General features: G+C 45.0%; 1 protein-coding gene across 10 annotated transcripts in view; it reads right to left on the bottom strand.

Annotated features, from left to right (window-relative positions):
* The window catches only part of FYN (FYN proto-oncogene, Src family tyrosine kinase), a 211,248-nt gene that overhangs the window by 18,823 nt on the left and 167,997 nt on the right, over window positions 1-24,428 (bottom strand). For 9 of the 10 annotated variants that reach the window (XM_078054854.1, XM_036105329.2, XM_036105332.2 and 6 more), the window contains 6 exons: window positions 22,700-22,803; window positions 21,607-21,756; window positions 18,795-18,959; window positions 15,636-15,815; window positions 13,826-13,902; window positions 13,574-13,727 (listed from right to left, as the gene is read on the bottom strand). In XM_078054854.1, coding sequence (XP_077910980.1) covers window positions 13,574-13,727; window positions 13,826-13,902; window positions 15,636-15,815; window positions 18,795-18,959; window positions 21,607-21,756; window positions 22,700-22,803 — 830 coding nt within the window. Of the gene's footprint in view, window positions 1-13,573; window positions 13,728-13,825; window positions 13,903-15,635; window positions 15,816-18,216; window positions 18,373-18,794; window positions 18,960-21,606; window positions 21,757-22,699; window positions 22,804-24,428 lie in introns of all 10 variants that reach the window. The other variant, XM_036105335.2, reaches the window with a different exon arrangement.

The raw sequence follows: 24,428 nt of genomic DNA, 5'->3' as shown, positions 1-24,428 counted from the left end.
CTTTTTTTTTTTTTAGTATCCCTTTTCTGGGGGTCAGATCATCATTCTGCCAGGCTTCGAAGTAGGGGAAAAACCTGATAGCCAGCTGGAACTTGTCCCTCTCCTCAAACCTCCAAGCTAATCCATCATCAAGGTTTCTTTTTTCTCTCTCTCTCTTTTTTAGTAATCTCTATGCTCAAAGTGGGGCTCAAGCTCATGACCCTGAGATCAAGAGTCATATGCTCTACTGACTGAGCCGGTCAGGCGCCCCGTATCACCAAGGCTTCCTGTTTCCCTCTTTGACGTGTCTCTCACATTTGCCCTTTCTTGTTTAAGCTCTTCGCTGAAACTTGTCTTGGGTTCCTTGTCCCTCTGATCAGTCCTCCTGTCGTGGTTCATGGATCGTGCCCTGCCTTCGGCTCAGTGTCTTTCCAACGAGTCACTTACACCTCAGCTTCATAACGTCCCCCTCACCAACCGTGTAGTGGGCCCCCCCACTGCATCAAGGCAGACCCCTGCCTGGTCTCCATGCCCACGTATCTATTCAACTTCAGCTCTCGGAATCCCAAACACATCTCCTCTGGTTTGCTTTCTCAGAACCTGTACTCTGCCCTTGGCGTAATCATACCTGCTTCTTCTTAGCTTGTTCTAAATGTTTCTAAATGTCTTCTTTCCTTCCACCTGCTTAGCTGAAGCCTACTCACCTCCAGTCCCACCTTCTTCACGAAGTCATTGGGGATCACTCCAGCCTTCACTGATCTCTCCAATGCACCTGGAGCCAATCTTATAAATCACAGCCTAATGCTTGACAGTAGCCACAACAGTAGCAACACATATACTGAGCGCCTGCTAAGTGTCCAGCGTTGTGCTAAGTACTTTACATGCAGGAGGTAGATGCCAGCAATAATCCTGTCCTCCAGATGAGAACACGGAACACAGAGAGGTAAAATGATAGGCCAAAGAACATGTGGCAATGGTGGAACTAGGATTTGAACCAAGGGAGTCTGGCTCCAGAGCCCAAGTGCTTCAACGCTATATCCCATGCTGCTGTGCCCATGTCCCCAACATGTCTTTGTGCTAGTTCTGCAGGTGTTATTTTTTATCTTCTTAAGTAGAGTGTGAATCCTTGGCAGTTGGAGACCATGTTCTATACTTCTGTTCCTTGATAGTACCTTGCCTGAGGCTGGTTAAAGAGCAACTGCTCAACAAATCTTTAACTGGCTAAAGGCAATTTATCTTAGCAATTTGCCAACACTGTGATGGCCAAATAAATTCTCTTCCTTTACACAGATTTAATCAAAGCAAAAAAAAAAAAAAAAGAAAAGAGTGAACACACAGCAGTGTAATGAACTAATAATTGTTTTCACTCTTAGTATTATAGGAATAAAATCATCCTTACCATACTCTGGGATGGTCTGACCGAATGCTCTTGGTTTTTAAGTGAAAACAAGAAGACCAGTTAAATTCATTAAGTCAGGATGGCTCATCCCAACCCCCAGGATCCATTCCAGTTAAGGAAGGTCCTATATCCCTAGTGGCCAGGCAAGCTGTTTTCTTTGCCTTGAATGGAAACAGTTCTTACTTGATTTGGTTACTTACTATACTTTATGCATCTTCATGCATTAAGATGATGGCAGTGGCATTGGAGATATTCAAATGAAAATGGCAGAGACTTCTACTCCCAAGTCTACCTCCTGCACTAAGTGTATGCAAGTTGGCCAGGAACCAGGGAGGAAAATGCTCTCCCTGTGAGAGTGCAAAGGGGCCCACCCTGTGGGCTGTGCTGCGATCGAGGGCTCATTCGTGAAGGCCCAGGATGGTCATTTACGAAAGGAGCTTCGAAGTCAGCAGATCTGGGCTTGCACATTCGATTTGCTGGGTGACCACTTAAAACCTCCCCCAGTTTCAATCTCCGTTGTCTATAAATTGGGATGATGATAACCTTATGAGGTTGTGGTGAGAATTATAAATAATGTAAGGGGTTCAGCACAGCATCTAGCACTTTGTGACAGCTGAATAAATGCCAATTATTATTTTATTTGGACAGTAATGCAAAGGCACTGAGTTGCATCAGGTTAGCCAAAGCCTCCAAACTTTAAGAGAGGGAAAGAGGATGAAGAAAACCCAGTGCGCTCATCTATCAGTTACTGAGAACTTACTGAGCGTACACTTAGCCCCCAGCACAGGGGGAGGGCCTCCTGAGAAAACAAAGCATGGGTCACCTCCTGCCATATGCCTTTCCAGGCAGCTGGGGAGATAGAGCTCACAGGCAAACCCAACAGACAGCTAAATAGATTGCGGCACTGGCTCTAGGAAAAAGAGGGCTCAGGAGAGAGGGAAAGAAGAAGTGCACAGGGGCTGCGGGCTCTGGATAGAGGTGGTCACACTGAAATGCTGCAGTGTGACCTGTGGGTCTCCCTGGGAGGGGCCTGGGGGCCAGGACAGGCCTGGTGGGGAGGAGGGGGGAGCTCACATTATTGGCTCTTGGTGGAGAGCTGGGCTGTCAAACCCTTCCACACCCCCTGGTGACCAGGCCAATTCCATAGCCCTGTCTCAGAAAACATCCCCTCTGGCTAAAAAACTGGGCCAAGGTGGAGGAGGCAAAGCCATTGTGGAATGAAACCAGCCAAATCCTTCCTACAGAGACCACAGTGGTGCCCTAAGAGCATTTTCAAGGGGGGAAGGCATTAGCTTCAACAACAGACACTGTTTTTCTGAACTAAAGATTCATCCAGGGTCCCCTTTAATTAGGAAGCCACAAACTCTGCAAACTATTACATCCAAAATTAAATAATGTGCAGTACTTCAACTTTAAAGTTACCCTACGGAATAAAGGAAAAGAATTCACACACCATGCCAACAACAGGAAGCGGATTACATTGGCCGGGAGGGGTGACAAGGCAGGACTAGGACGGGATATCCTGCAGAAGAGTCAAAATCAAAGCTGACCTGACCTGGAACTCTGTGGTTATTCAAACAAAACAATGATTTCAAACCCAATAAAACCAGGCAAAGCAAAACTCAGATTTTTCACACTAGGCCAAAAGAATGACTTTCAAATTTCCCAAACATGTCTGGAGTAGTACAGCTGTGTGTTTTCCAGTTATTCCTGGTGACACATTCTGTTGAAATTTTTACTTCAAGTTCGTAAGATTTTAGCACCATGTTTTAAAAGTAAAAGTAAAGGAGAGGTACAGGGCACAATGAATTCATGTGACGTTCCGTCTGAAATGCATAACGGTGAGCCGGGAATCTGAGAAGGAAGGAAGGAGGTAATGAGGAGAAGAGGGAGGAGTGCTGTCCCATCAGGGATATGGGTGGAGGAAGGACAAGTTCAGCCAAGGAAGACAAGAACCAAGGGCCAGAGGCAGGGCCTGGACACACTGCACAGACAAGGACTGATTAGCTGGGCACGGATCCGAAGTCTGGTGTGGCTGACTCCATGGAAGGGATACTCAGCCTGAGAGGGGTGAGGAAAGTCTCAAGGGAGGCCCAGAATGGAGGACCAGATAGAGAAGGGTGCCAGGTCCATCAGTGGGTATTGAAAACCTAATCAGGACAATCAGAGGACAGGAGGGAGCAAACCCAGTCGCCAGGGAGAAGAGGGGATGAGGCTGCAGCCAGGGCACTAGGCCTGGCATCCTGTAGCTGAGGAAGGGCAGGCAGAAGGTGAACTGGGAAGGGCAGCGCAGCCTCATGTGGAGGAGAACAGAAAGCAAGCTGTGACACTTCTGCAATCCGTGGGGGAGCCAGCAGGCGAGGGGAGGCTGCTCTGGCTGCTTGTCTCCACACCACCCTCCTCCTCCCAGTGGTGACCACTGGTAACCCAGAACTCACACCAGCAGCACAAAAGAACGAAATTCATTAGCATCTCCCGCAATCATGGGTATTTGGTCCCCTTACTTTCAGGAAGGAAATCTAAGAACCACCAAGAGGACTTTGCTTGAAGTATAGACTGCGTTGGGGGAGGCTTGTGTAAGTGGTTCTCTTGGGTGGAAGTGGGTAAAGCAGGAATCTTGCTACCTATTCTAGAACTATTCTAGAACTAATGATCCTTCTGGCTTTCCAAGAGCCAAAAGAGAAGCAAAATCAGAATAAAAATTTGGATTCATAATCCCAGTTGGAGGGACACTACCTTTGTGGACTTTTATCCAGAGTAACAGACAAGAAAGCAGTGTGTCGGGTTCTCTAACCATGTGTATGCTGCTGATCAGGGTGGTGAGAACTCAGACCTGAGTAATAAACGGGTGTCTGGGATGCAGCTCACCGCAGAAATTATTCCAGGAATCCAGCCACCCCCAGAAGGGGCAGTGGGCCTGGTTCAGTCTGACATCATGCCACAAAGTATACGAGGCAGCAGGGACATGCACTGGGCTTGGGGAACTGCTTGGGAACAGCTGGTGGTCATATTGAGGCTTTGGCGGGAGTTAGCAAGAAATCAAAGGAGGAGAGGATATGCAGAAGACAATAACCACTTTGGGGTTGCTTTTTCAAACTGCCCCCACACAGTGCCTGTGCCACTGGGGAGACTAGCAAGATGCTGCTGTGTGCCTTCCTTCAGCTGCAAGAAATGGAGGCTTCCAAATGTGGGGCAGTTTTCATCTGCACTGCCTGCCCCTGATTATCCAGATGATGCAAATGAAGGAGTTCCTTCTGCCAGCAAAGCAAGACGAGGAAGCCAAGTGACATTTTTGATGTTTGATGGCAGTCTGCAGTTCCTATTTACACACTTTAAAATCACAGAGGGTGACCATCTGCTTCCTTCTTGCTGATTACTAAGAAACATGGGACGCACAGATCAAGGACATGCTCTTGACCATTCAGAAACAACCGCCAAATTGCTCTGCCCAAGACAGCACAAAGGAGAAAGACACCCACACGGAATCGAACACGTGACTGCCCAGTGCAGATAAAGAGGAAAGATATTCAGAGGAGCGGGCTGTCAGTGATCAGGGCTTACAGCGGTCCCATCTGTTTCCCCCCGGGCTGTCAGGGTGTGGAAGGAGTGAGTCCACCTCCTTCCTGTAGTTTTAATCTTACAAGAGAGTCTGGGGTAGGCAAGGGTGAGTAAGGTAAAGCCCCTTTCTTTTCACGGTGATCTTTGGCTTTCCGCATGTTCTTTCTGTGTGGAAAATGGATGGTGTGCACAATTCATCTCCCTTTCCCAGGCAGAATGACCCACCCTCCCTGGCGGTCAACCTGGCCCCTGCAGCTCCAGGGTGGCTCAGCAGAGAAACAAAGCATCCCTTCGGAAATGCCATGGAAGCCCGGGGCTGGAAGCGGCAGAATACAAATGAAGGCGCTTTTCTGCCTCGTGACAGAAGTGTACCAAACTAGGGATCGGGGAGGCTGGATCAGAACCAGGCTCGGTTCCAGCATGCACCCCGCGAGCTCCGCGGGAGGGCTGGCTTTGACCCGGCTGAGGGCAGGACGTTCTGCCCGGAGGTTCCCCAGGATCTCACCAGACAGCCCCTCGGGGCAGACAGTAAACTCTGGGGGCCAGAGGGTCAGTCCAAACAAACAAGTTTCCTGCTCAGGACTTAAAACAATGGCTTCTTTGGAAAGGATTTGCTTTTTGTCAAAGGATGGTTTGCTTCTCTAGTATGGGAAGAATTAGATTAAATCCAATGATTAAAAGGTCTCCCCGCCCACCTCCCCTTCCCTGACATTTCCAGTTCAGGTCACAGCACACTGTGTGGGGACTGCAACGCTGTTGTTGACAGAGAACAAGAAGCGCATGTGCCGACAGGGGCAGAGGGAGGGCACTAATGGCGAGACCAGACTTGATGTGCCACCGGATTACAGAGGCCTCAGATGAGGCTGATTAATAATTCTGCAGGAGCCCTTGAGCTGGAAAGCTGGTGTTCTGAGTCTGATAATCCCCAGTCATTGTAATACAAAGGAAGGACAGAAACTGAATTCACAGTTCTGAACTGTTGAAATTCGAAATTTGAAAGAAACAGGGATACGCTTCTTCCTGACTGTGTTTGTCAACCTAGCTGCCTCCTTGTTTGTGTTAAATGGCTACTGTGCTTTTTGAATCCAAAATCTGATTATATTTAATTAGTACAGGCATCTGGGATTTCTAATACACAAAGAGTTATTAAAGTAACAAATCTTTCTAAAATATGTTCACCATGAAAGAATGTGTTAATTTATGCAGTAACAATTTTTTAACATGAAATAATTAACATGAAAACTGCAACAATTATGAATTCTTCGCAGTCTAATTTATACGTGAATTGTCCTCCAGATAATAATCTATTCAACTTAAATCTGCAATACTGGGAGCGTTTGAACAGACACATTTTTCTTCTTCTATTTAATACACAAACCTAAACTCACAGCAGGTCTTATACAAAGTCACGAAAGCCCCGGTTTCTACACACATTCCAAAGATCCAAAGATTAAATTGCCTTGACATTTACTTCCCCAACAACGATCCTGTCGTTAACTTAGACCTTAAAAAAAAAAACAACCAACACACAGAGCAACTCTATGTTCCTGTCTTTGTGATGATTCAAATCAGGAGAGGAGAGGGTAAATAGGCAGGTGACCTGGCTGGGAGCGGTTAGGGAAAGACCAAGGGGGTGTGCTCTGCACGCAGGCATGCATGTGTGTGTAAGCGTGCGTGCGTGTGCGCGCGCGCGCGTGTGTGTGTGTGTGTGTGTGTGTGTGTAGGGGCAGGTAGGAGGGAGGGAGGGAGGGATGGGCGGACAGAGTGAAAGAGACACACACTAACAGCTACTATCAACCCACCAGATCACTAGTAGTGATATTACTATTACTACAACTGACTATAACTACACAACTATCAGCTCAGCATTTGCTTTGTGCTAAGTGCTTTACACATATTCCCAGGAAAGCCATCCAACAATTCTGTGATGTGGATAACTATTATTATCCCTGTTGTCAGAGGAGGGAATGAAGGCTCAGAGAGGTTAAGGAACTTGTTCAAAGTTTACAGCTAATTAGCAGCGATGCTAAGATTCACACCAAGATCATTTGATTTCATGTGTCGTGCTCTTAACCAATCCAGTCCCTCCCATCTTTGGGGGTGGGGAGGGAGAGGGAGGGAGAGAGAGAGAGAGAGAGAGAGAGAGAGAGAGTGTGTGTGTGTGTGTGTGTGTGTGTGTGTGTGTGTGTGTGAAGGAAAGCGGGGTCTGGCTATCCAGAAAGACGTGAAGCTAAGTGCTGCCAGGAGCAGCGGAAGGAGTGAATAATACCAACAGCTTCTTCTCTCATCCTCACAACCACCTGAAAGGTGACCAATACCAACCCTATTTCAAGGATGAGAAAGCTAAGGCTCACTGAGGCTAGAGCTTATGCAAAGTCCATGAGCAGGAAATGGCAGAGCCAGGATTTGAACCCAGACCATCTAGCTCCAAAGCTCCTGTGCTTCCCATTACCCAAAAGACAGTCTTGCTGTGTGCAGGGGTGCTGGTGTAGCAAACCATCCTCTCTGGAGGATCTTGCAGTCACCACAGTATCCGGTTCCCAGAGAGAGCTGTGCCCGGTGCTCAGAGAGCAGGAGAGCATGCCTGGGAAGAGTGTGCAGCGGTGACAGTGATTTTGGCTATTTTCACTGCCGTACACAGACATCTATTAAATACCTACTATGTGCTCTGTGCTGATCTTCAGGCCAAATTACCTCTCTAGAGAAGCAGCACGACTGGGTCCACTGACACTTGGGAGAATTGCTGTAACAGTGCCCGTGCATTTATGTGTGTGCACGCGCACATGCATGCACAACCATCAGCAACACTGCTGAGAATGCCCACCAGATACTCAGTTGATAAGGTGAGAAACAACAGAGGTGGCGTGGGGGCAGGGGCAGTTCTCAGCAGAGAAGGCAAATAATGAGAAAAAGGAAAGTCTGCTAGCGTCTCTGGGGCCCTCGGGGCAGGAAGGGAATACAGAGCCGTGACTGCCCAGACAAACAGAGCAGGCTGGAAAATAATCAACTAATTTTTTTTTCCTCTTAAAAGATTGATTCTTCTTTATTGATTACTAGCAGTCTTTTTTTTTAGGTAAGAAAGAAAGATACTTTTCAAGGACAATATACATCAAACACAAAAAGTTCAGGTCGTAAGAATGGTTTTTATATTTCACAACCCTTGAAGAGCTTTTATAGACAGATCATGTAGTCCTGTACTAATTATGTGAGGTAATTGTTTTCATTTCTCCATTTCACAGATGCTAAAACCGAGGCTCACAAAGGTCAAGTGATTTGTAAGTGAGTGAGTTCAAACCCAGGCCGTGTAACTTTGAATCCTAGGCCCCATCTGCAGCCTGGAAGGAAGTACACCGCCAGCACATAACACACTAACCCTGTATTAGACCCTAAAAGATAAGCCCACAAAGTCCGCTGGGCAGTATCTACAAATGCGAACTAGGCTTGTAGGACTAACGGTTTTTTGTTTTTTGTTTTTTTAGATTTATTTATTTATTTGAGAGAGGGAGCAAGGATGAGCGGAAGGGGCAGAGCGAGAGGGAGAGAGAATCTCAAGTAAATTCTGTGCTGAGCATGGAGCCCCACAAGGGGCTCGATCTCGTGACCCTGAGATCATGATCTGAGCTGAACCCAAGAGTCGGATGCTTAACCGACTGTGCCACCCAGGCGTCCCTAACAGTTTTATTCCTGGCATATATCTAAGAAATAGGAGGACCTCTGTCTACCACCATGGCAGCCTCATTCATAATGGCCCCAAATCAGAAATACCAGTAGAAGAGGGAAACTGATGTATTTGTAGAGGAGAATATGGCTCAGCCATAAAAGGGAAAGAACTGGTACGTGCAGCAACATGGATGAACCTCACAGACATAATGGTGGGAAAGAAGCCAGACACGGGGGAGGAAGACTCTACGACTGGTTTACGTGAAGTTCCATCACCAGTGGAGGAATCCCTGCTGACAGAGGCGGGCACAGCGGCTACCTGCTGGACGGGGCACGAGGTGGGCTTCTGGGGTGCTGGCGGTGTTCTGTGTCTTCATCTGCAGGTGGTTTCAGGGGCGGACGAATGTGTAAAAACTTACTGAGTTGTAGACTTCAGATTTACTCATTTTATTGTATGTATGTTATGGCTCAATAAAAAATAAGTGGCCACAAAAGCAAGTCGTTCTTATCCACAAGCCAAGTCTTTGGCTTAAGGTTTAAATCAAAACTAGTCAGCGTTGAGCTTCCTGAAAGCTTACGAAGAAGAAAATGGAGTCGATCAAGGATTTTCCCACTGCTTCCTGTCTGTTTGCGTGAGCTTTGAAGGAACTGATGGTTGGAGGGGCTGGGAGTCTTAGAAAGCAAGGTCTGGTGACAGCTGCCCATGCTGGTGGTGATGGGAGGAGGCAAGGTGTGGACGTGTGAGGACAGACAGACAGTGGAGCCTCGGGTGCCCGCGGCACAGGCGGGGCTGGGGCTAGCTCTGCTGATGCTGGGGTAGGGAGGTGGCTGAGGGTAGACCTCAGGCGACGGTGCAGGTCGGGGTGAGAGGCCAGTGTGAGCGGAGAGGAGAGGAGAGGAGTGGAGGGAGGCGCTGGGAGGGGAGCACCCATGGCAGTGGTACCCCGGGAGGGCTTGGTCACTGCACTGGGACATACCATCACAACCACCTCAAGCGCAGCAAACCCAAAACCAAACTCACCCTCTTTCTCTGAAAATGAGCTCTTCCTTTTGGACTCCCTCATTTCTGTTGCCCGCAATTCCATTCTCATGATACTTGCATTTGACTACCTGGGAATTATCTTTGCTTCCTCTCTCCCTTTCCAGCACAGTGTTTGAGCCTTTCCATTGTGTCTACCGTCCATTCTTGCCTGTGTTTATTCCCCAAGGACTGTCTTGTACAGGACATAATAACAGGAGTATTTATTTACCACCTGCCATGTTCTGGGCACGTGCTAAACACTTTACATGTACTGTTTTTAGTTATCTTGGCAAAAATTAAAGCACAAAGGAGGTAAAATATATCTTCACTTTACAGATAAGCAGACTGAGGTGTGGAAAAATTAACTAACTTGGCCAAGGCCCCAGGCGATGGTTTTATGTGGCTTCGGCGCCGCTCCTGTATGTCTCTCTGCACACTTGCAGACCCCCCGGTGCAGTCTCAGGCTTCCCTAGATCTGTAGCTCTTAGCAAAGTCCCTTTCCCAGACAAGGCATTCAAATAATTAATGCTGGCATTACTCAGAGACCCTGATTGGGCAGAATTTAGCAACGTATTTTTGACTACAGAAGATCGGCTGCGAGAGGGAGCATACAGGTGCTAGGGAGCAATACCGAATCATTTCGGGTTGCCTCCAGAAGGCTGTTGGCAGAGGGCCACCCTTGCAGGGTCTGACCCTGGTCTTGACCTTCTCCCTGACATGGGCTTCTGCTTACAGTCCAGCGGGGTAGGGGGTGGTAGGAGGAAAGGAACACAGGAAGGGCTGTTTAACACATGTCCAAATTTCAATTCTACTTGTGCCCTGGGAAATGTCACCACACCCACCCGGGGCAGGGGGGATGGTGACAGACATTTCAGTGTGCCATTAGATGGGAAACCCACAACTGTGTTGATAAACAACTGTCCCTCACAGTCCCCAAATACCTGTGTTTGGCACTTGCTTCTGAACACTGCCCACACTTCCATAATCAAGATTTATCCTGGTCGTGGCCTGTGGGTATCATAAAACCCGACTTGTAAATATGATCAGGCACATGGACCAGCTGTCTGGAGGAGCTGATTAATCCCCAGCAGAAACTTTAGCATGCAGCACGCATGCCATCTGCAGAGTACACTAACAGATACACACTAGGCCCTTTCTGCCTCATGAAGAGGCCGGGGCAGGCCAGACCCTCGGGAGGAATTTTATAAACAGCTGGGTTGTCCCAGAGCTGGAATATGAAGCTCTTTCAAACTCCCTCACACATGCACGTTAGAAGCTCCCCCTTTAAAAACTTTCCCATAAAATAAAGGGAAAATGGGACTCATGCCTAATCTTAGTTTTTAGTTTTTGTCTTTTAAATGACTGTCTTGCTGAGAGGCAGTCAGTACAGCTTATAAGAGCAGAAGCAACAGTGCTGGCCATACCCAGACTCAAATCCTGCCTCTGCCCTTTTACTAGCTGTGGGACTTTGTACAACTTACTTAACCCCTCTGAGTCTATTTCTATCATTTCCCTCTGCACTCTTCACATTTACCCTCTCAGACCTGGCTCTCGGCAGATACCCTGCAAACGCCCCAGCTCCTTCCTTTCCCTCTGCTGCAGGAGACCATTTTTTTTATTCTCCTTGCAAATCCTGGAGCCCCACAGCCTTTGTTCTTCCCCAACTTCAGTTCTCCACGTCATTTACTTCTCCTTACTTATCTCTTTCCAGTGTCTGGCATGGATGTGAAGGTATTTGTGAAAGGGAAGAGAGAAGCAAAAAGCATTTTAAGAGGGATGGGTGGGGCTCTATTTGGAAGTTAAGCAAACATGGTACAAAGGGTATGAAGCTGATCCTTCAAAAGGCATCAGGACAGCATGTGGGACAGTGATGGTGGGGGTTAGGAAGCCACCAGAAGGGTGATGGGGAGAGCTGGCAGGGGACGAGGGTGGGACGTGATGGCCAGGGCTGAGGGTGGCCACTGTGGCCATGCTCCATAGCAGAAGCGTGCTGTCAGGGAAACTGGTGAGGGGCTCTCACACGCCTTCCCCTCGGGTATCAGGCACCCAGGGCGACAGCCAGAGGACCCCACTCCATGGATTAAACCTCCAGCTCTGTCAGCAGCACCCCTGTCAACATCCTTGGTTTCTGCCCTGCAACCTTCTGGATGGTTCAAGGCCAGAATTTGTAACCACAAGTTGTGTAGAGTCCAGAGTCTGGGAGAAGGGGAGGGACAAATCCTGGACTGCCCCATCTGGCACCAGGACTCTACTCATGCATGCAAGGACGCTTTCACGACCGAGTGCTGAGACTGACTCCAATCTCACCTCTTCCCGAATCAAATACTCATGTCTCCAAACCTTCACCTGCTCCACCTCCTTCTGGGTCTGTGAGTTGGGATGTAATGGGTTTGCCGCGGGGTGAGCTCTCATTTAGGGCCAGGTCTCAGACCCAGTGACACTGCACACCCTCTCAGCTCGCCTTGACTTAAAATCACGTCCACACTTCTTTCTGGACAACCAGTGCCAATCGCAGCTGCCCGTGTGCCTTTGATTAGGGACACGGCCTGCCATCTGACCCCGCAGTAGCGTGTGTGTGTGTGCGCGCGTGTGCATGTGGGCATGCGGCTCCAGGACAAGAACTGCCACGTGTTGGGGACATTCAAAGAGCCGAGCTGTCTGACCAACAGGTGATTGAGCATCTGGACGGTATCTGCGCTAGTCAGGGTCTTCGTTTAACCATGCTCCTCATCACTTGAGACCGCTGAGAACGATGAGGGAAGAACAGGTGTGAAATGAAAGAATTTAAAAAGAAAGAAAGGATCGGAATTCCAGGGTGGCCACTGTGAAATCGAGCAGAAAGCACTGTCCTGCAGTGCATTCTAGTCAGCACTCAGCCCTGCTCAGAGTACCTCGGCTTGCTTAGAAACAACAGCCATGAAGCCTACCCCCTCCTCCCGACGCGAGCATTACATTCTACAGGAGAAGCGTATGTTCAACCGCAAACAGCACACTTCATTCCACACACTTACCTGCTTACCACTGTGCACGATCCAGGGTGGTAGGAGATAACCCTGGGAATTCCCTCCCTGGCATCAAGTGCTCTAAAAGTAGCCAAAAAGCTCCCCACCAGAGTGGCTGCTGGTTTGGGATGTGTTTAGTCTAGAGCCTGATTTCTACAAATCTCTGGGGGAGGGAGAATGGAGGGAGATGATTTAGAGGGGGTGGGCTGCTCGGGTGACACTGTTATTTTCTATCCTTCTTCTAGATCCCTTTTCTGCTCTTCTCCCGGCTCCTGACCCAGCTGGACTCATCAGTGGGCTCCTCTGACTTTTGGCTTCCCGCCGGGTTGGGCAGGACATCTGGAGGAGGCCCAAAGGCTGAGCTCAGGTACAAATCGCCCGATCCATGCCTGGTCTTTCTCTGCCAAATGTGGCCTCTCGTTCTTAGCTCTGGTGGCAGCCCCCTCCCCACTGCCCTTCTGGCCTTGGTGGGTGGCTGTTACTTACTAGCTCTAGGATATCACACTATGCCATGTTGGTTTTCCTCACTCCACCCATGCCTTTATAAATAACTCCTTGATTAAACTCTCCAATGAGCGTGTTTGTGTGTTCTGCTGAGACTTCGAGGGAATGACAAGCTATTATTTGACTTCTCTTTTGGCCTTTTAAAGCCCTCTTTCCCCAAAGGCAAAGCGTCCCAGGCCTGGATGTGAGGAGGGCAGCATAAGCCAGGAGGACCACAATGGTGGACACTCACTCACTAGAAAGTAACATCTTGCCCATCTGTTGAACCCACTATAGTCTCCCACCTGCAGAGCTATCAGATTCCTGCCAGATCAAGAAGAAAAACCTCAGCCGAAGAATGCCATTTCAAATATTTTCTGGAGGAAGGGAAGGGAAGGAGAGAGGAAGGATCGTGCAGTAAGCGACTGCTCTCAAGGATGTGATCACGAGCCATCCTATTTAAATGCCCACCTTGCCTTGCTGTGTACTCGTTGTCTTCGATCAATCTGGCCAATCCAAAGTCAGCAATCTTGCAGATTAGTCCATTCCCCACTAGAATGTTTGCTGATCGCAGATCCCTGTGGATGTAATTCATGCGCTCAATATAAGCCATTCCTGCAGCAACCTGTGGGAACCGAGGAACAGGACACATGTCACACCATGACTCGATGTACTTACATGTCGCTAAACCTGAGGTGCGAGTCAAAGGGCCACGTGGCCTACCTGTGCTGCCATATCCACAAGGTTTGGTAATTTCAGAGCTCTTCCTTCCCCATCTTTTAAGAAATCAAGTAGACTTCCTGTGAACAAAACATAAAACCATTTCAATTTACTCTGAAAGATAAAAATGCCTGACAAAGGGCTGTATTTGGTTTTCTTATTAGAAGTAATGAGGTGATTGAATGAATAATGCCATCAATGAAGAAAAGATTTATATAAAAAAAAAAAAAGGAGGGTAGAAAAAACTGTGCATTGAGAGGCAGCAGTTTTATCTTTCAGAAACAAACAATGGCGACTCCATTTCTAAGGACAACAAAGGTTTGATAAAATCGCAATACATGGGATGTGATTCCCTGTATGTCACAAAGAAGGACACGTGGGGACACGTGGGGAGCTGCACCATTTCAGCCTCATCCCCCAGCAGCCCCATATGGAGGAGTGACGTGGGGAAGATGCTGCCCAGCTGCGTGGTTCTGGAAGTGTGTTCCTGGGACCAGCAGGGATAGCATCCCTCGGGGAATTTGTTAGAAATGCAAACTCTTGGGTTCTACCCAAGAATCAGAATCAGAATCAGACACTCTGGAGGCTGGGCCCAGAAACGTGTATTGTAAGAAGCCCCCTGAGTGATTCTGACACCTGGCAAAGTTTGAGAATCACTGGCCTCGCTTATTTATAGATTTTAAATCAAGGAAAGAATATCTCAGGAATATAGAGTGGGGCAGGTAGCTCCGCCTGCTAGATCAGCACCCGCCAGGCCTTAAGGATATCTGAAACAAACAGCTGAAGCTTCAGAGTCACTGGGACAACCCAGCCTCAGGAGCTCAGGACCGACACCAGAGCTGAAACAATCATGAGCAGAGGCTGGAGGCTCACGATGGTCATTAGTGATTGCTTTCATGCTTTAATCACAAAGTTATTTACCATATAACCCTGGATACAAAGGACAAAGAGCCTGCCAGGAAAAAAAGAATTCCAAATAGATTTAAAAAGAAAGTACGTGGAAAGGAAAAATTACACTGGTGTCCTCTGGTGCCTTTTAAAGTTGTTTCTTGTTTGCTTTGTCTATTTTTCCAAAACAAAGTGATCTCTGGCCTTATTCCTGGCAATAATGCTTTGATTAGAAAAAGAGAGAATGAGAATAAAATGTGCTCTTTGGGACGCCTGGGTAGCACAGTCAGTAGAGTGTCCAACTCTTGGTTTCAGCTCAGGTCATGATCTCAGGGTCGTGAGATTGAGCCCTGCATCAGGCTCTGCATTCAGCGTGGAGTCTGCTTGAGACTCTCTCTCCTTCTCCCTCGGCCCCTCCAACTTGTACTCTCTCTCTCTCTCAAATAAATAAATCTTAAAAAAATGTGCTCTTTAAAAGCATGTCTTTCTTCATCTGATGTTTAAGAAGAGAGCTGGAAAAACAAAGGTGCTGAGAAGATGGAGACTAAACTGAGCCCAGAGACCTGTGTCTGATATTAACTGTTCAGCCCTGAAAAAGGAAATTTAGCCCATGGCATTTGAAATGATAGCAAATGATCATAGCTCTCCACACCACCCCTGATATTAAAAATGAATGCTTTCATTATGGCCAGGAGCTGGGACTCCTGACACATGCAACGTGTAGAAGGTGTTGCATTTCATAAGGATCTGGGCGGCAAGCTCAAGGTCATGGTCTTTTTTAAAAATGTTCTCATTAATGAGCACACAATTTGTGCTTCCCGATGGGAATCCTTGACTCATGCAGAAATTAGGAAAAAAGCAAGCAAGCACTGCCATTTCCCTCCTGAAAACAACCCTGTGGGTCAACTGTGAGGTGGGGCCCAACCTTTATTCATGTACTCAGTGACAATGTAGATAGGCTCCTCAGACACCACCGCGTAGAGCTGGACCAACTTGTCATGCTTCAACTTCTTCATGATCTGTGCCTCCTCAAGGAATGACTCCGGGGACATTGTGCCTGGTTTAAGAGTCTTTATGGCTACTTTTGTGTTTCCATTCCAGGTACCTGCACACATTGCACAATATTAAGTCAAATCAAGATCCTCTTTTGATGGGAAAAAAAAAGCTTTTAAATCAATAGCTACTTGCATAAAGTTAGAGTTTAACTTAGAAAAACTTAGTATCTTTTTTTTTGTTGAACAAGGACAATCAAATGTAAGGACTCTGTCAAATATTTTCAATAGGAAAAATGTGTTTCCTTATCACTATATGATGGTTTATAATTCTTGTAACTTTTATTTTGATATGTGCCGCTTTCCTTTTCTGGTGCTCACCCATGTGATTACAAATTGGTACCAAAAGCTCTGGATACTTCTTTACAAGGATGAAAGTCCAAAGGTTAGAACAGGCCAGGCCATCCCATAGCTATCCCTTAGGTAGTAGAGTCAGCATGGAAGAAACTCGGTTAAGTTCCATCATTTAAAAAAAACATGGCAACACACTGAGGATGTCTGGAGATTACTTCTAGACTTTAACTGTCTGCAGTGGATGGGCTACTTGACTGAGTCCTTGAACAGCTGATATATAAGTAAGATTACAAGTATGCTGATGAGCATTGGCAAGAAGCTCATGGTCTACTTGCCCCATACTTCAACCAGGTAAGGAAAATTCCTCAGGTTTACTGATGATCAGCCACAAGAACAATAGCTTCTATCAGTTAAGAGTGAAAAAATTAAACAGCAGCTAAGAGGGAACAGAAATATTTAGGCATAACATGTTAAAATCAAGTAGGTACAGAGACAGGCCTGGTGTATGATCATTGGTTGCCTCATCTGTAAAATATAGGAATGGAACTGGATTATCTTTTGAATCTCTTTCAGCCCCAAAATTAAGAAAAAAAAAAATCTAGGTTCAATGTGTATTCCATTATTAGTCCTATGACTTTGACTTAAAACTCTAAGGGAAACAGAAAAATCTGCTAAGTTAGATTATGCCTTTTTTATTTAGAAAAGAAAACTGGTTTAAATTAAGATTTTTATATTTAATATAATTGATTTTAGAATTAAAAAATTCTGTAAACTTCTGTCACCCTGTTCAAGACATGGTTCATATAATTACAAAATGCAACCTATAAAAATCTAAGTTATGAAAGAACAGTGGCTTAAAGAAGAGTTAATTCAAACTTTATAAAATATCTGACCACTAAATGTAAATGGAAAAATCTGACAATCTGTAAGTGGTCTTTGCTATTTAAGTACTGTTAGCATCCCAAAATTTTAAATAGAGATTTTCTTCCCTAATAACAACCCAGTTAGTCTCACTGGCATTCCATCCTGATCCTGAACTACCATAACATGATGTTTTATGTTCAGTGGGAAACAGATTCTTAATAATATGGCATAATGATTTAAAGTTGATAATTATAAAGTTTGAAAAGAAATTTTTGTATAATGTCTGATTCTTCCTGACTGTATAAGTGATTGAATTAAAATCCTTGGCATCCACAACTTCAATTATAAATTGGGTGAATGAGGGAGAGGAAGGCCATAAAGATATTTATATATACTCACTATATAGTAGCTTACACATACACATATAAATGTATATGTCTGAGCGTCTATCTCTAACCTTATTGCTATATCTCTATCTATGTAATACTTATTCCTTGCCAGGTTCTGTTCCAAGTGCTTTAACTGTGTTAAATCTTTTAATGCTGACCACCCCTAAACGCCTACAACTACACATAGCAACAGGTACCTATCTTTATTGTTTTTAATTGAATCTAAGAAGGAAAGAAGGAGGATTCCATAAGCACCAACATCTGTCTCACTGACAGATGTGTTTGGGTGGGGCCAAAATCATGGATTTTCTCTAAGCAAAGCTGCAACTGACCCAAAGGGTGTTATAAAAGCAGTGGGAGGGGCCCAGTGCAGTTAGCCTTATCAACGACATGACAACCAAATTAAGAGAAATAGGAGTGTCTACTGAGCATCTACTATGCACAGGGACTCTAAGTATATTGTCCTATGTAATCCTCAATCTTATAAAGTAGGTATCATTCCAATTTTACAGATGAGGGAACTAAGGCTCAAAGAGGTTAAATTAGCCCCTTGCCCATGTTAATCAGCTAGTAAAGATTCAAACCCAGGCCCATTGAGCACATGGTCTTTCCCTATAGTAACCCATCTATAATATCTTACCTTCCTAGGCCTTAGGAAGAGGAAACAACGGATTCTTATTGTATTGGTTTCTTGTTCTGTGTGAGCCTGCCTTCATTAACCATATGAAGAAGGATGGAAAAGTACAGCAAAGTATCGCCATATTCTCAAAATCTGGATGTCCTGCGCCTAGCTAGCCACCCAGGTTAAATGTCTTGGTCCCAATGACTGTGTGGGTATTTTTGCCCCAAACTGTCTTTTTAATTGGCTTTGAAATGCAGCCAAAATGAAATGTGCCCTCTGCCTTACCAAGCCACACTTCAGCGAAACACCCCTGACCCAGCTTCTTCTCCAGAAACAATGAATCACGTGCAACTTCCCAAGCATCTTTAGCCAATCCAGAAGTTTGTGGGGTACAACTCGATGCAATCAGAGTTAAGTTAAAACATAAACCATCAGCTTTCTCTACAGGAAAGGGAATTAATAAAGAAAACACAGTCCTTATAATCCATAATTATGCATGCACTAGGAAAGATGGAAGGTGACTTCCCCTTTAAGGAGACACTGATCTCACTGGGCAAACATCTGCACTTGAAAATGAAAGGCAAGCCATTTGTGCAGGCTGGAACATTCCTTGTATTATTTTCTGTCTTATGAATTGAAACTCATATCATAGCATAATTTGAGCCATCTGCCAATCTTGACCACTATCTCTCTTTTGGAAATTCCAGAATTTTGAAATCCAAATCAAATGTATTAATTCCCCACTATTAGTAATTTAAACCTTCTTCTGGGTCATAAAGTCTTTATTTTTCACCTTCCATCTTTGATGTTTGGGACTTCCCAAACGAGAGAGCTAGTAATAGAATAATTGAGTCTCAGCATACCCATCCATACTTCCCCAAACTGCCCATTTCCCAGTCTCTTGATCAACTGCAGGGATTCTCGAGGGATTTCCCAGACATCTTTGGTTTTGACAGACAGATCGGTAAGCCTTGGCATCCCTTTATGACAGGGAACTACTAGGCGGCAGCAGAGACCTGCGGCTCTCTCTGATGGAGTGGGGACAGCAGCAGGAGAGGGAGAGAAAAGCAGAACACGTGAGACAACACTTATAGTCGCACAAACCCAGCGAGCGCACAGCGTTGCTCGAAACAGTGCTACATCGGCAGAGAACTGCACATATCTTGGAAGATTAGACACCACACATTGAAACATGTTCCTTGGAGGTAGGACAGAGGACATTTCAGATGTGAACTGCTCCGTGCCTCCAGGTATAATATAGGCTACACAAATATACGGGTACAGGTACGGCTGTTTTGGTTTCTATACTAAGGAAGAAAAACATTTTCCGCCTGATATGCTAAGATCATGTCTCTGGAACCCTAAAATACCTCCACTGATTTCAAAAGGTACCTTTGGACTACAGAATGTCAGCACGACTGTCCCCTCCCTCTCTAATATCAAGGGTTTAGGGACTTTCTTTGCTTTAAATATATTTAAAATTGTAACTTCAGTACAGGATTTTTTTCCATAGAATGTTAGACTGTTATAAGCTAGTAAGACTGAAGATTATACCTGGCAGGGGAAAAAAGAGGTCACATTTCTCTAGGATTTCTTTGGCATTTTAACTGACTCTATTCTACCAGTCAGATACTCTCGCTTCTTTGATATTTTCCATTAAAAAAAAATCTTTATAACAGTCTCCAATGTATAATTTAGAAATCTGGTTTCAAAGCAGAAAGAAAGGAAACTGAAATCTGCAGAAACTCAAGGATGTGAAAGCACTCTATCTACTATGAAAAAGACAAAGGAAAAAAGTTATCACTATTGGGTTATTTGGAATTTTTTCTTCTTCTTCTTTTTTTTTTTTTTTTTAAGAATATACCTTTTAGAATCTAGCAGTGGTGAGGGGGAGAAATTGCCTGAATGCCAAGTGAAACATCTGTCAGGTAAGAAAAGGTAACAAAGCACGAGGAATCAGGGCAGTGACAAAGGCTGGAGAGAGCCTGGCTTGTGAGGTGGACAGAGCCCCGTCCCACCACACCCCACTGGGGGCCCTTCAGATCCCGGGAAATCATATGTAGTGTTGTTGTCTTTTCTCTGGGAACCAGTTCTAAGTTACTTTTTACTCCTTTCTTTTTGGTAGAGTCAGGTTCTGAGATGTTTAGGCAGGAAATTATTTATGTGTCAATATTTCAAAGGCACTTTGTTGTGTGGGAGAGAGAAAGAGGGAAGAGCAAAAGCCAATATAAAAACAAATCTAACTTGAGATGGATTTTTTTTTTTTAAGATTAAAAAACATCTATTGCTCTTCACATCCCTCCTCTCCTTCCAGCTTTACGATGTTATTAAGGTGCCCTTTCCAACACAATATTTTCAAATGATCCAAACCCTGGGGATCCTGCTGATGTTTGGCTGTAATGAAATACATTTCGGCATTTGAAAAATCCTTACACATGCAGGCATTTTGGGGATGTTGCTTAAGCTCAGGGAGATAGTCTGCTTCATTTCTACAAAATATTTCATTAGAATCCATGTAAACCTAAAGCTACCCAACGCCCTAATCAATGAGTACTCCAAGTGTTGTTAATTTTTTCACTTTTTCATTAGTGCCCAGGATCAATTGATAGGCATTTCTTATTGCCATTTTCAAAAGATTGCTTTTTTTGGTGCTAAAAAATTATACACACTTTTTTTTTAAACAAATGTACATAGAGCAATAGTTGAGGTCAAGTCATGTGCTATTTTGGGGTTTTGTTATTGTCCTGAAGAACAATATAAAATGTGTGTATGTGGGTATGCATATATATATGTATATGTGTGTATATATATGTATATATACACACATATACAGATCACAAAAAAACTACTGGGTTTAATGGGACATAGATCTATATCTGTACATATGTATCTATATAAAAATCCACCTGTGTGTATATGTTATATAGTGGGATACTCTTGCTAATCTTGGAAAGAAAATGATTATTTTGACACCTGTATATAAGACCACATCCTTTACTAAAATGTAGAGACTGTACACCTAAACACCTAGTTAGTATATATTTCTAGGAACAACACACTAACAGTGACATTGGGGGTTAGGACAGAGACTGATCTACTGACTGTTTCTAAGTTTAATACAATAGCTGTAACCGAGCTAGGAGCTACGGGTCACATAGTCTACATCTAGTTAGGAAACTAGATGGGTGGGGAAGTAGAACATGATAAATGGATTGCAAAATTCATCTGATCATGGGAATGAAAAGTATGCGCAGCCACTCCTGTGAGTGCTGAGTGTGAACTGGGGGCCCCCAGCAGGAGCCCCCCTGTGAGCTCCCTCCCAGACACTGCTCCCTCTCCTGTCACGGTTTCTGATTACAGACCCCACGGGAAAAGATGACAACATTTACAATTTAACTTACTGCTTTGTACTTGGGAACTAGAATGTTATATAGAGTCTTTTGGCAAACGTATGGAACTAATAATAACTCTGGTAGAAAGACATCAATAGAACCTATTCAGCCAAGCCCCACCTTGTGTGACCGGCAAAGAAAACTGTCACTGCTGACTTCATACATGTTTGTATTCTGCGCACCCCCCCTCCCCGCAGCCCTCCCCCCCCCCCCCCACGCCCCCAGTGCCTACCCATTCCCTCCAGGGTACCAGTGGTTAGTAGTTAGTTAGAATTAGGGTTACCTGAGTAATGTTGTACAAGCTGCTGAAGTGTTTCAAACTGGGCCCGGGTGGTAATATAGTATCCACCATTGTCAAGTTTGCGAATTTTATAATGTTTGACGTGGTCTCCTTTCATATCATCCCAATCTCGGATTGACAGTGAATAGGCACCTGGTAAATAGGCAAAGCGTTAGCAGCTCCAATCATTTGGAGAGCTCATTTGTTTTTTGGGTCTCATTTACTTGAGTATTCCGATTAATAATTATGAAGAGGACGCACAGGCATGCATGCGTGCATCTGCGCGTGCACACACTTCCACTCAGTAACAGAAGAAAACACCTTTTTCTTGAAATGTCAGAAGATATTAGCAATTAAGTGATTTTATCCTTGAGAATGAAAGCCTCCTGGATTTTTTCCTACGATACTCTCTTCAGTACCCCTGTGTTGCCCAATACGGTATAGACCCAACTCCTCTGGGGGCGGATGAAGAGAAACAGGCGCTGGGGTCGCTCTCGTCAGCTTCCCGGCCATGGAGCGTTGCAGGGGCAGTGGCAGTGTGTGTGAAACAAGTGTAAGGACTGTTTCTCTAGAAGGGAGCCTCCAGTTTCTACTTGGCAACACCGTCCCAGGAGCAGATCACCATGTCTGGTAGACGGAGCTAGAAGGCCATGGCTGCTCCTTTCCCTCGGCCCAGCTTCTCTTGTGGGCTCTCAGATGTGGTTAAATAATGAAAGGCCAGTGGCTGGAGGAAAAGCAGTCCTCAGTTTCGATAAAACAAAAGGAATGCAAAAACAACCTGTAGGAGTGGTGCCTGAGCAACTAAAAGTTGTAGAAAGTCCTAATTCTAAAGACCTGCTGCAAATTCTATGAACTTGCGTGCCTGCAGGAATGAAGCTGCCCGGCCCCTGTTTCCGGAGGAAGGCTTGATTCTGAGCCTCTGTAGTCCTTTCGGACTCTAGAGTCTGGAGGGAAAACTGAAAATAGGACTCTGCTCACAAGGTGGGGAGGATATGTGCCATTTAAAAATCCTTGTACATTGGAGATAAGCCTTTCATCCCCTCTGACTAATCCACAGATCTGAATGACAACCAAGTTCTTCAACTCCTTATCTTACCTTTGGTGGTTTCACTTTCACGGATAAGAAAGGTACCTCTCGGGTTTCCAAAGGACAAAAGCTGTCGCTCAGCATCTTTTCGGCCAAGTTTTCCAAAGTACCACCTTTAAATGAGATCAAGGGAAGGAAGCCTTTTGTAAGGGTCATTTACAAAAATGTAATAGCCATCCTCCTCACCCCTGATCGCATCCGTAGCCTTTCCCTGTACGTGTCTTCCTAGCCTCATCTAGTTCCCTTTCAGTCTGCTCCTGATTCCATCCCTACTCCATCTCTTTCACTCTTTGAAGAAAAAAAAATCAGATTTGAATTGTGGGCGATTTCCCTTCCCTTCCAGAGGTGACAAGAACCGGTTTGTGTTAAAACTGCCACCTGCATTCACAAAAAGAGAAATCTAAGACCTTGTTTTTAAATGGCAACTGCAGGAGACCCTTCCCATGCCCATCTACAAGACCCTGGGATTTCTGAGCATAATTACAACCCCTGGGAAATAATGAAACACAGCCTTAGTCTATATAAAGATCATTAATCAAGCATTAAAAAAAAGAGTCAGAATGGATAAAGAACAAAGACATGATATTTTCAGTAACTTTGTACCTATAGCAACTTTGAAAAAAATTGTCAAGACTACCCCGAATTGAGATGACTGCTGCCCTTGGATGCTTGCTTCCATGCTCTTCCTGGCCAGCAGGTGTGAGGACCTGGGTAAATGAAAGGCGCTGCCTTAGCAGATGGGTGGGCATCTGCGCACGTGCGCTCGGCACAGCTGCAGGGACAGGTCACTAGGCGCAGTCAACGAGCACGTCCTTCAAAATGACTGGCGTTGCAGACGTTTCCTATGCTCCTTGTGACGACACTCTGGTGCCATGTGAGAAGGCATCACATCCAGTCACCTCACAACCTCTGCTATTTATCTTTTCTCTTCCCTTCCACTCTCCAGCCCTAACCATGGCCCGGGAATTAGCTAACGTCTCTGCACGAGGTGCTGAATCCAAGGCAGAATTCAGGAGCACCCCATCGGAATCTGTGCCCAGAAACAATTTTAGAATATTCAACTGTGAAAGGATTCAGTTTCTAAAGTGAAATTTTAATTCATTATACTTGAACATAGCTATTATGTGTTCACTGTCAAATTCTTTTGTGAATGAAAGAGCCTCACTGAAGATAAGAAAAGATACGCTGCAAGCGAGCTCCTCAGTGACTTTTAAAGGCACCGGACTGTGTAATGATCCTAATTTAGCACTAGGCGGTAGAAAGAGAATCACAACAATTATTTATGAGAAATGACTTTCTGGGTTTGCATCAGTCACCCAATGAAAATGCAGTATAACTGTGAACAGTGGTGAAAAAAGAGCTGTTAGAACAATGGATGGAACTAAAACAATAGCATTTTCAGATAATTAATTAAAAAATTAATTGCCTATGTAAAACCATATGCGTTATCTTCTTAAAACGCTAACTTATTCTTTAAAAACAAATTATTTAAAAAATTTATTACATTATACATATATATAACTTAAATATATAGTTGTAGGTTCCCAGTTAAATCAAAATAATGCCACATTTTAGTGGTACCTTTTATTCTGAAAGAACACAAAGATGTTTGCAAATCTGCCATAAAATAAAAATTCAATACAAATTCCTTTATTCTCTGATGATAAAACACACTCACTAGGAGAAAAAAGGAGTGCAGAACCACTGAGTATTTGAGAGTGGGGAACAACAGCGATCT

This window comes from Halichoerus grypus, chromosome 9 (assembly GCF_964656455.1).
Source record: "Halichoerus grypus chromosome 9, mHalGry1.hap1.1, whole genome shotgun sequence".
NCBI lineage: Eukaryota > Metazoa > Chordata > Mammalia > Carnivora > Phocidae > Halichoerus > Halichoerus grypus.
The sequence above is the reverse complement of the archived record's forward strand: the minus strand, read 5'-3'. Positions and strand labels throughout refer to the sequence as shown.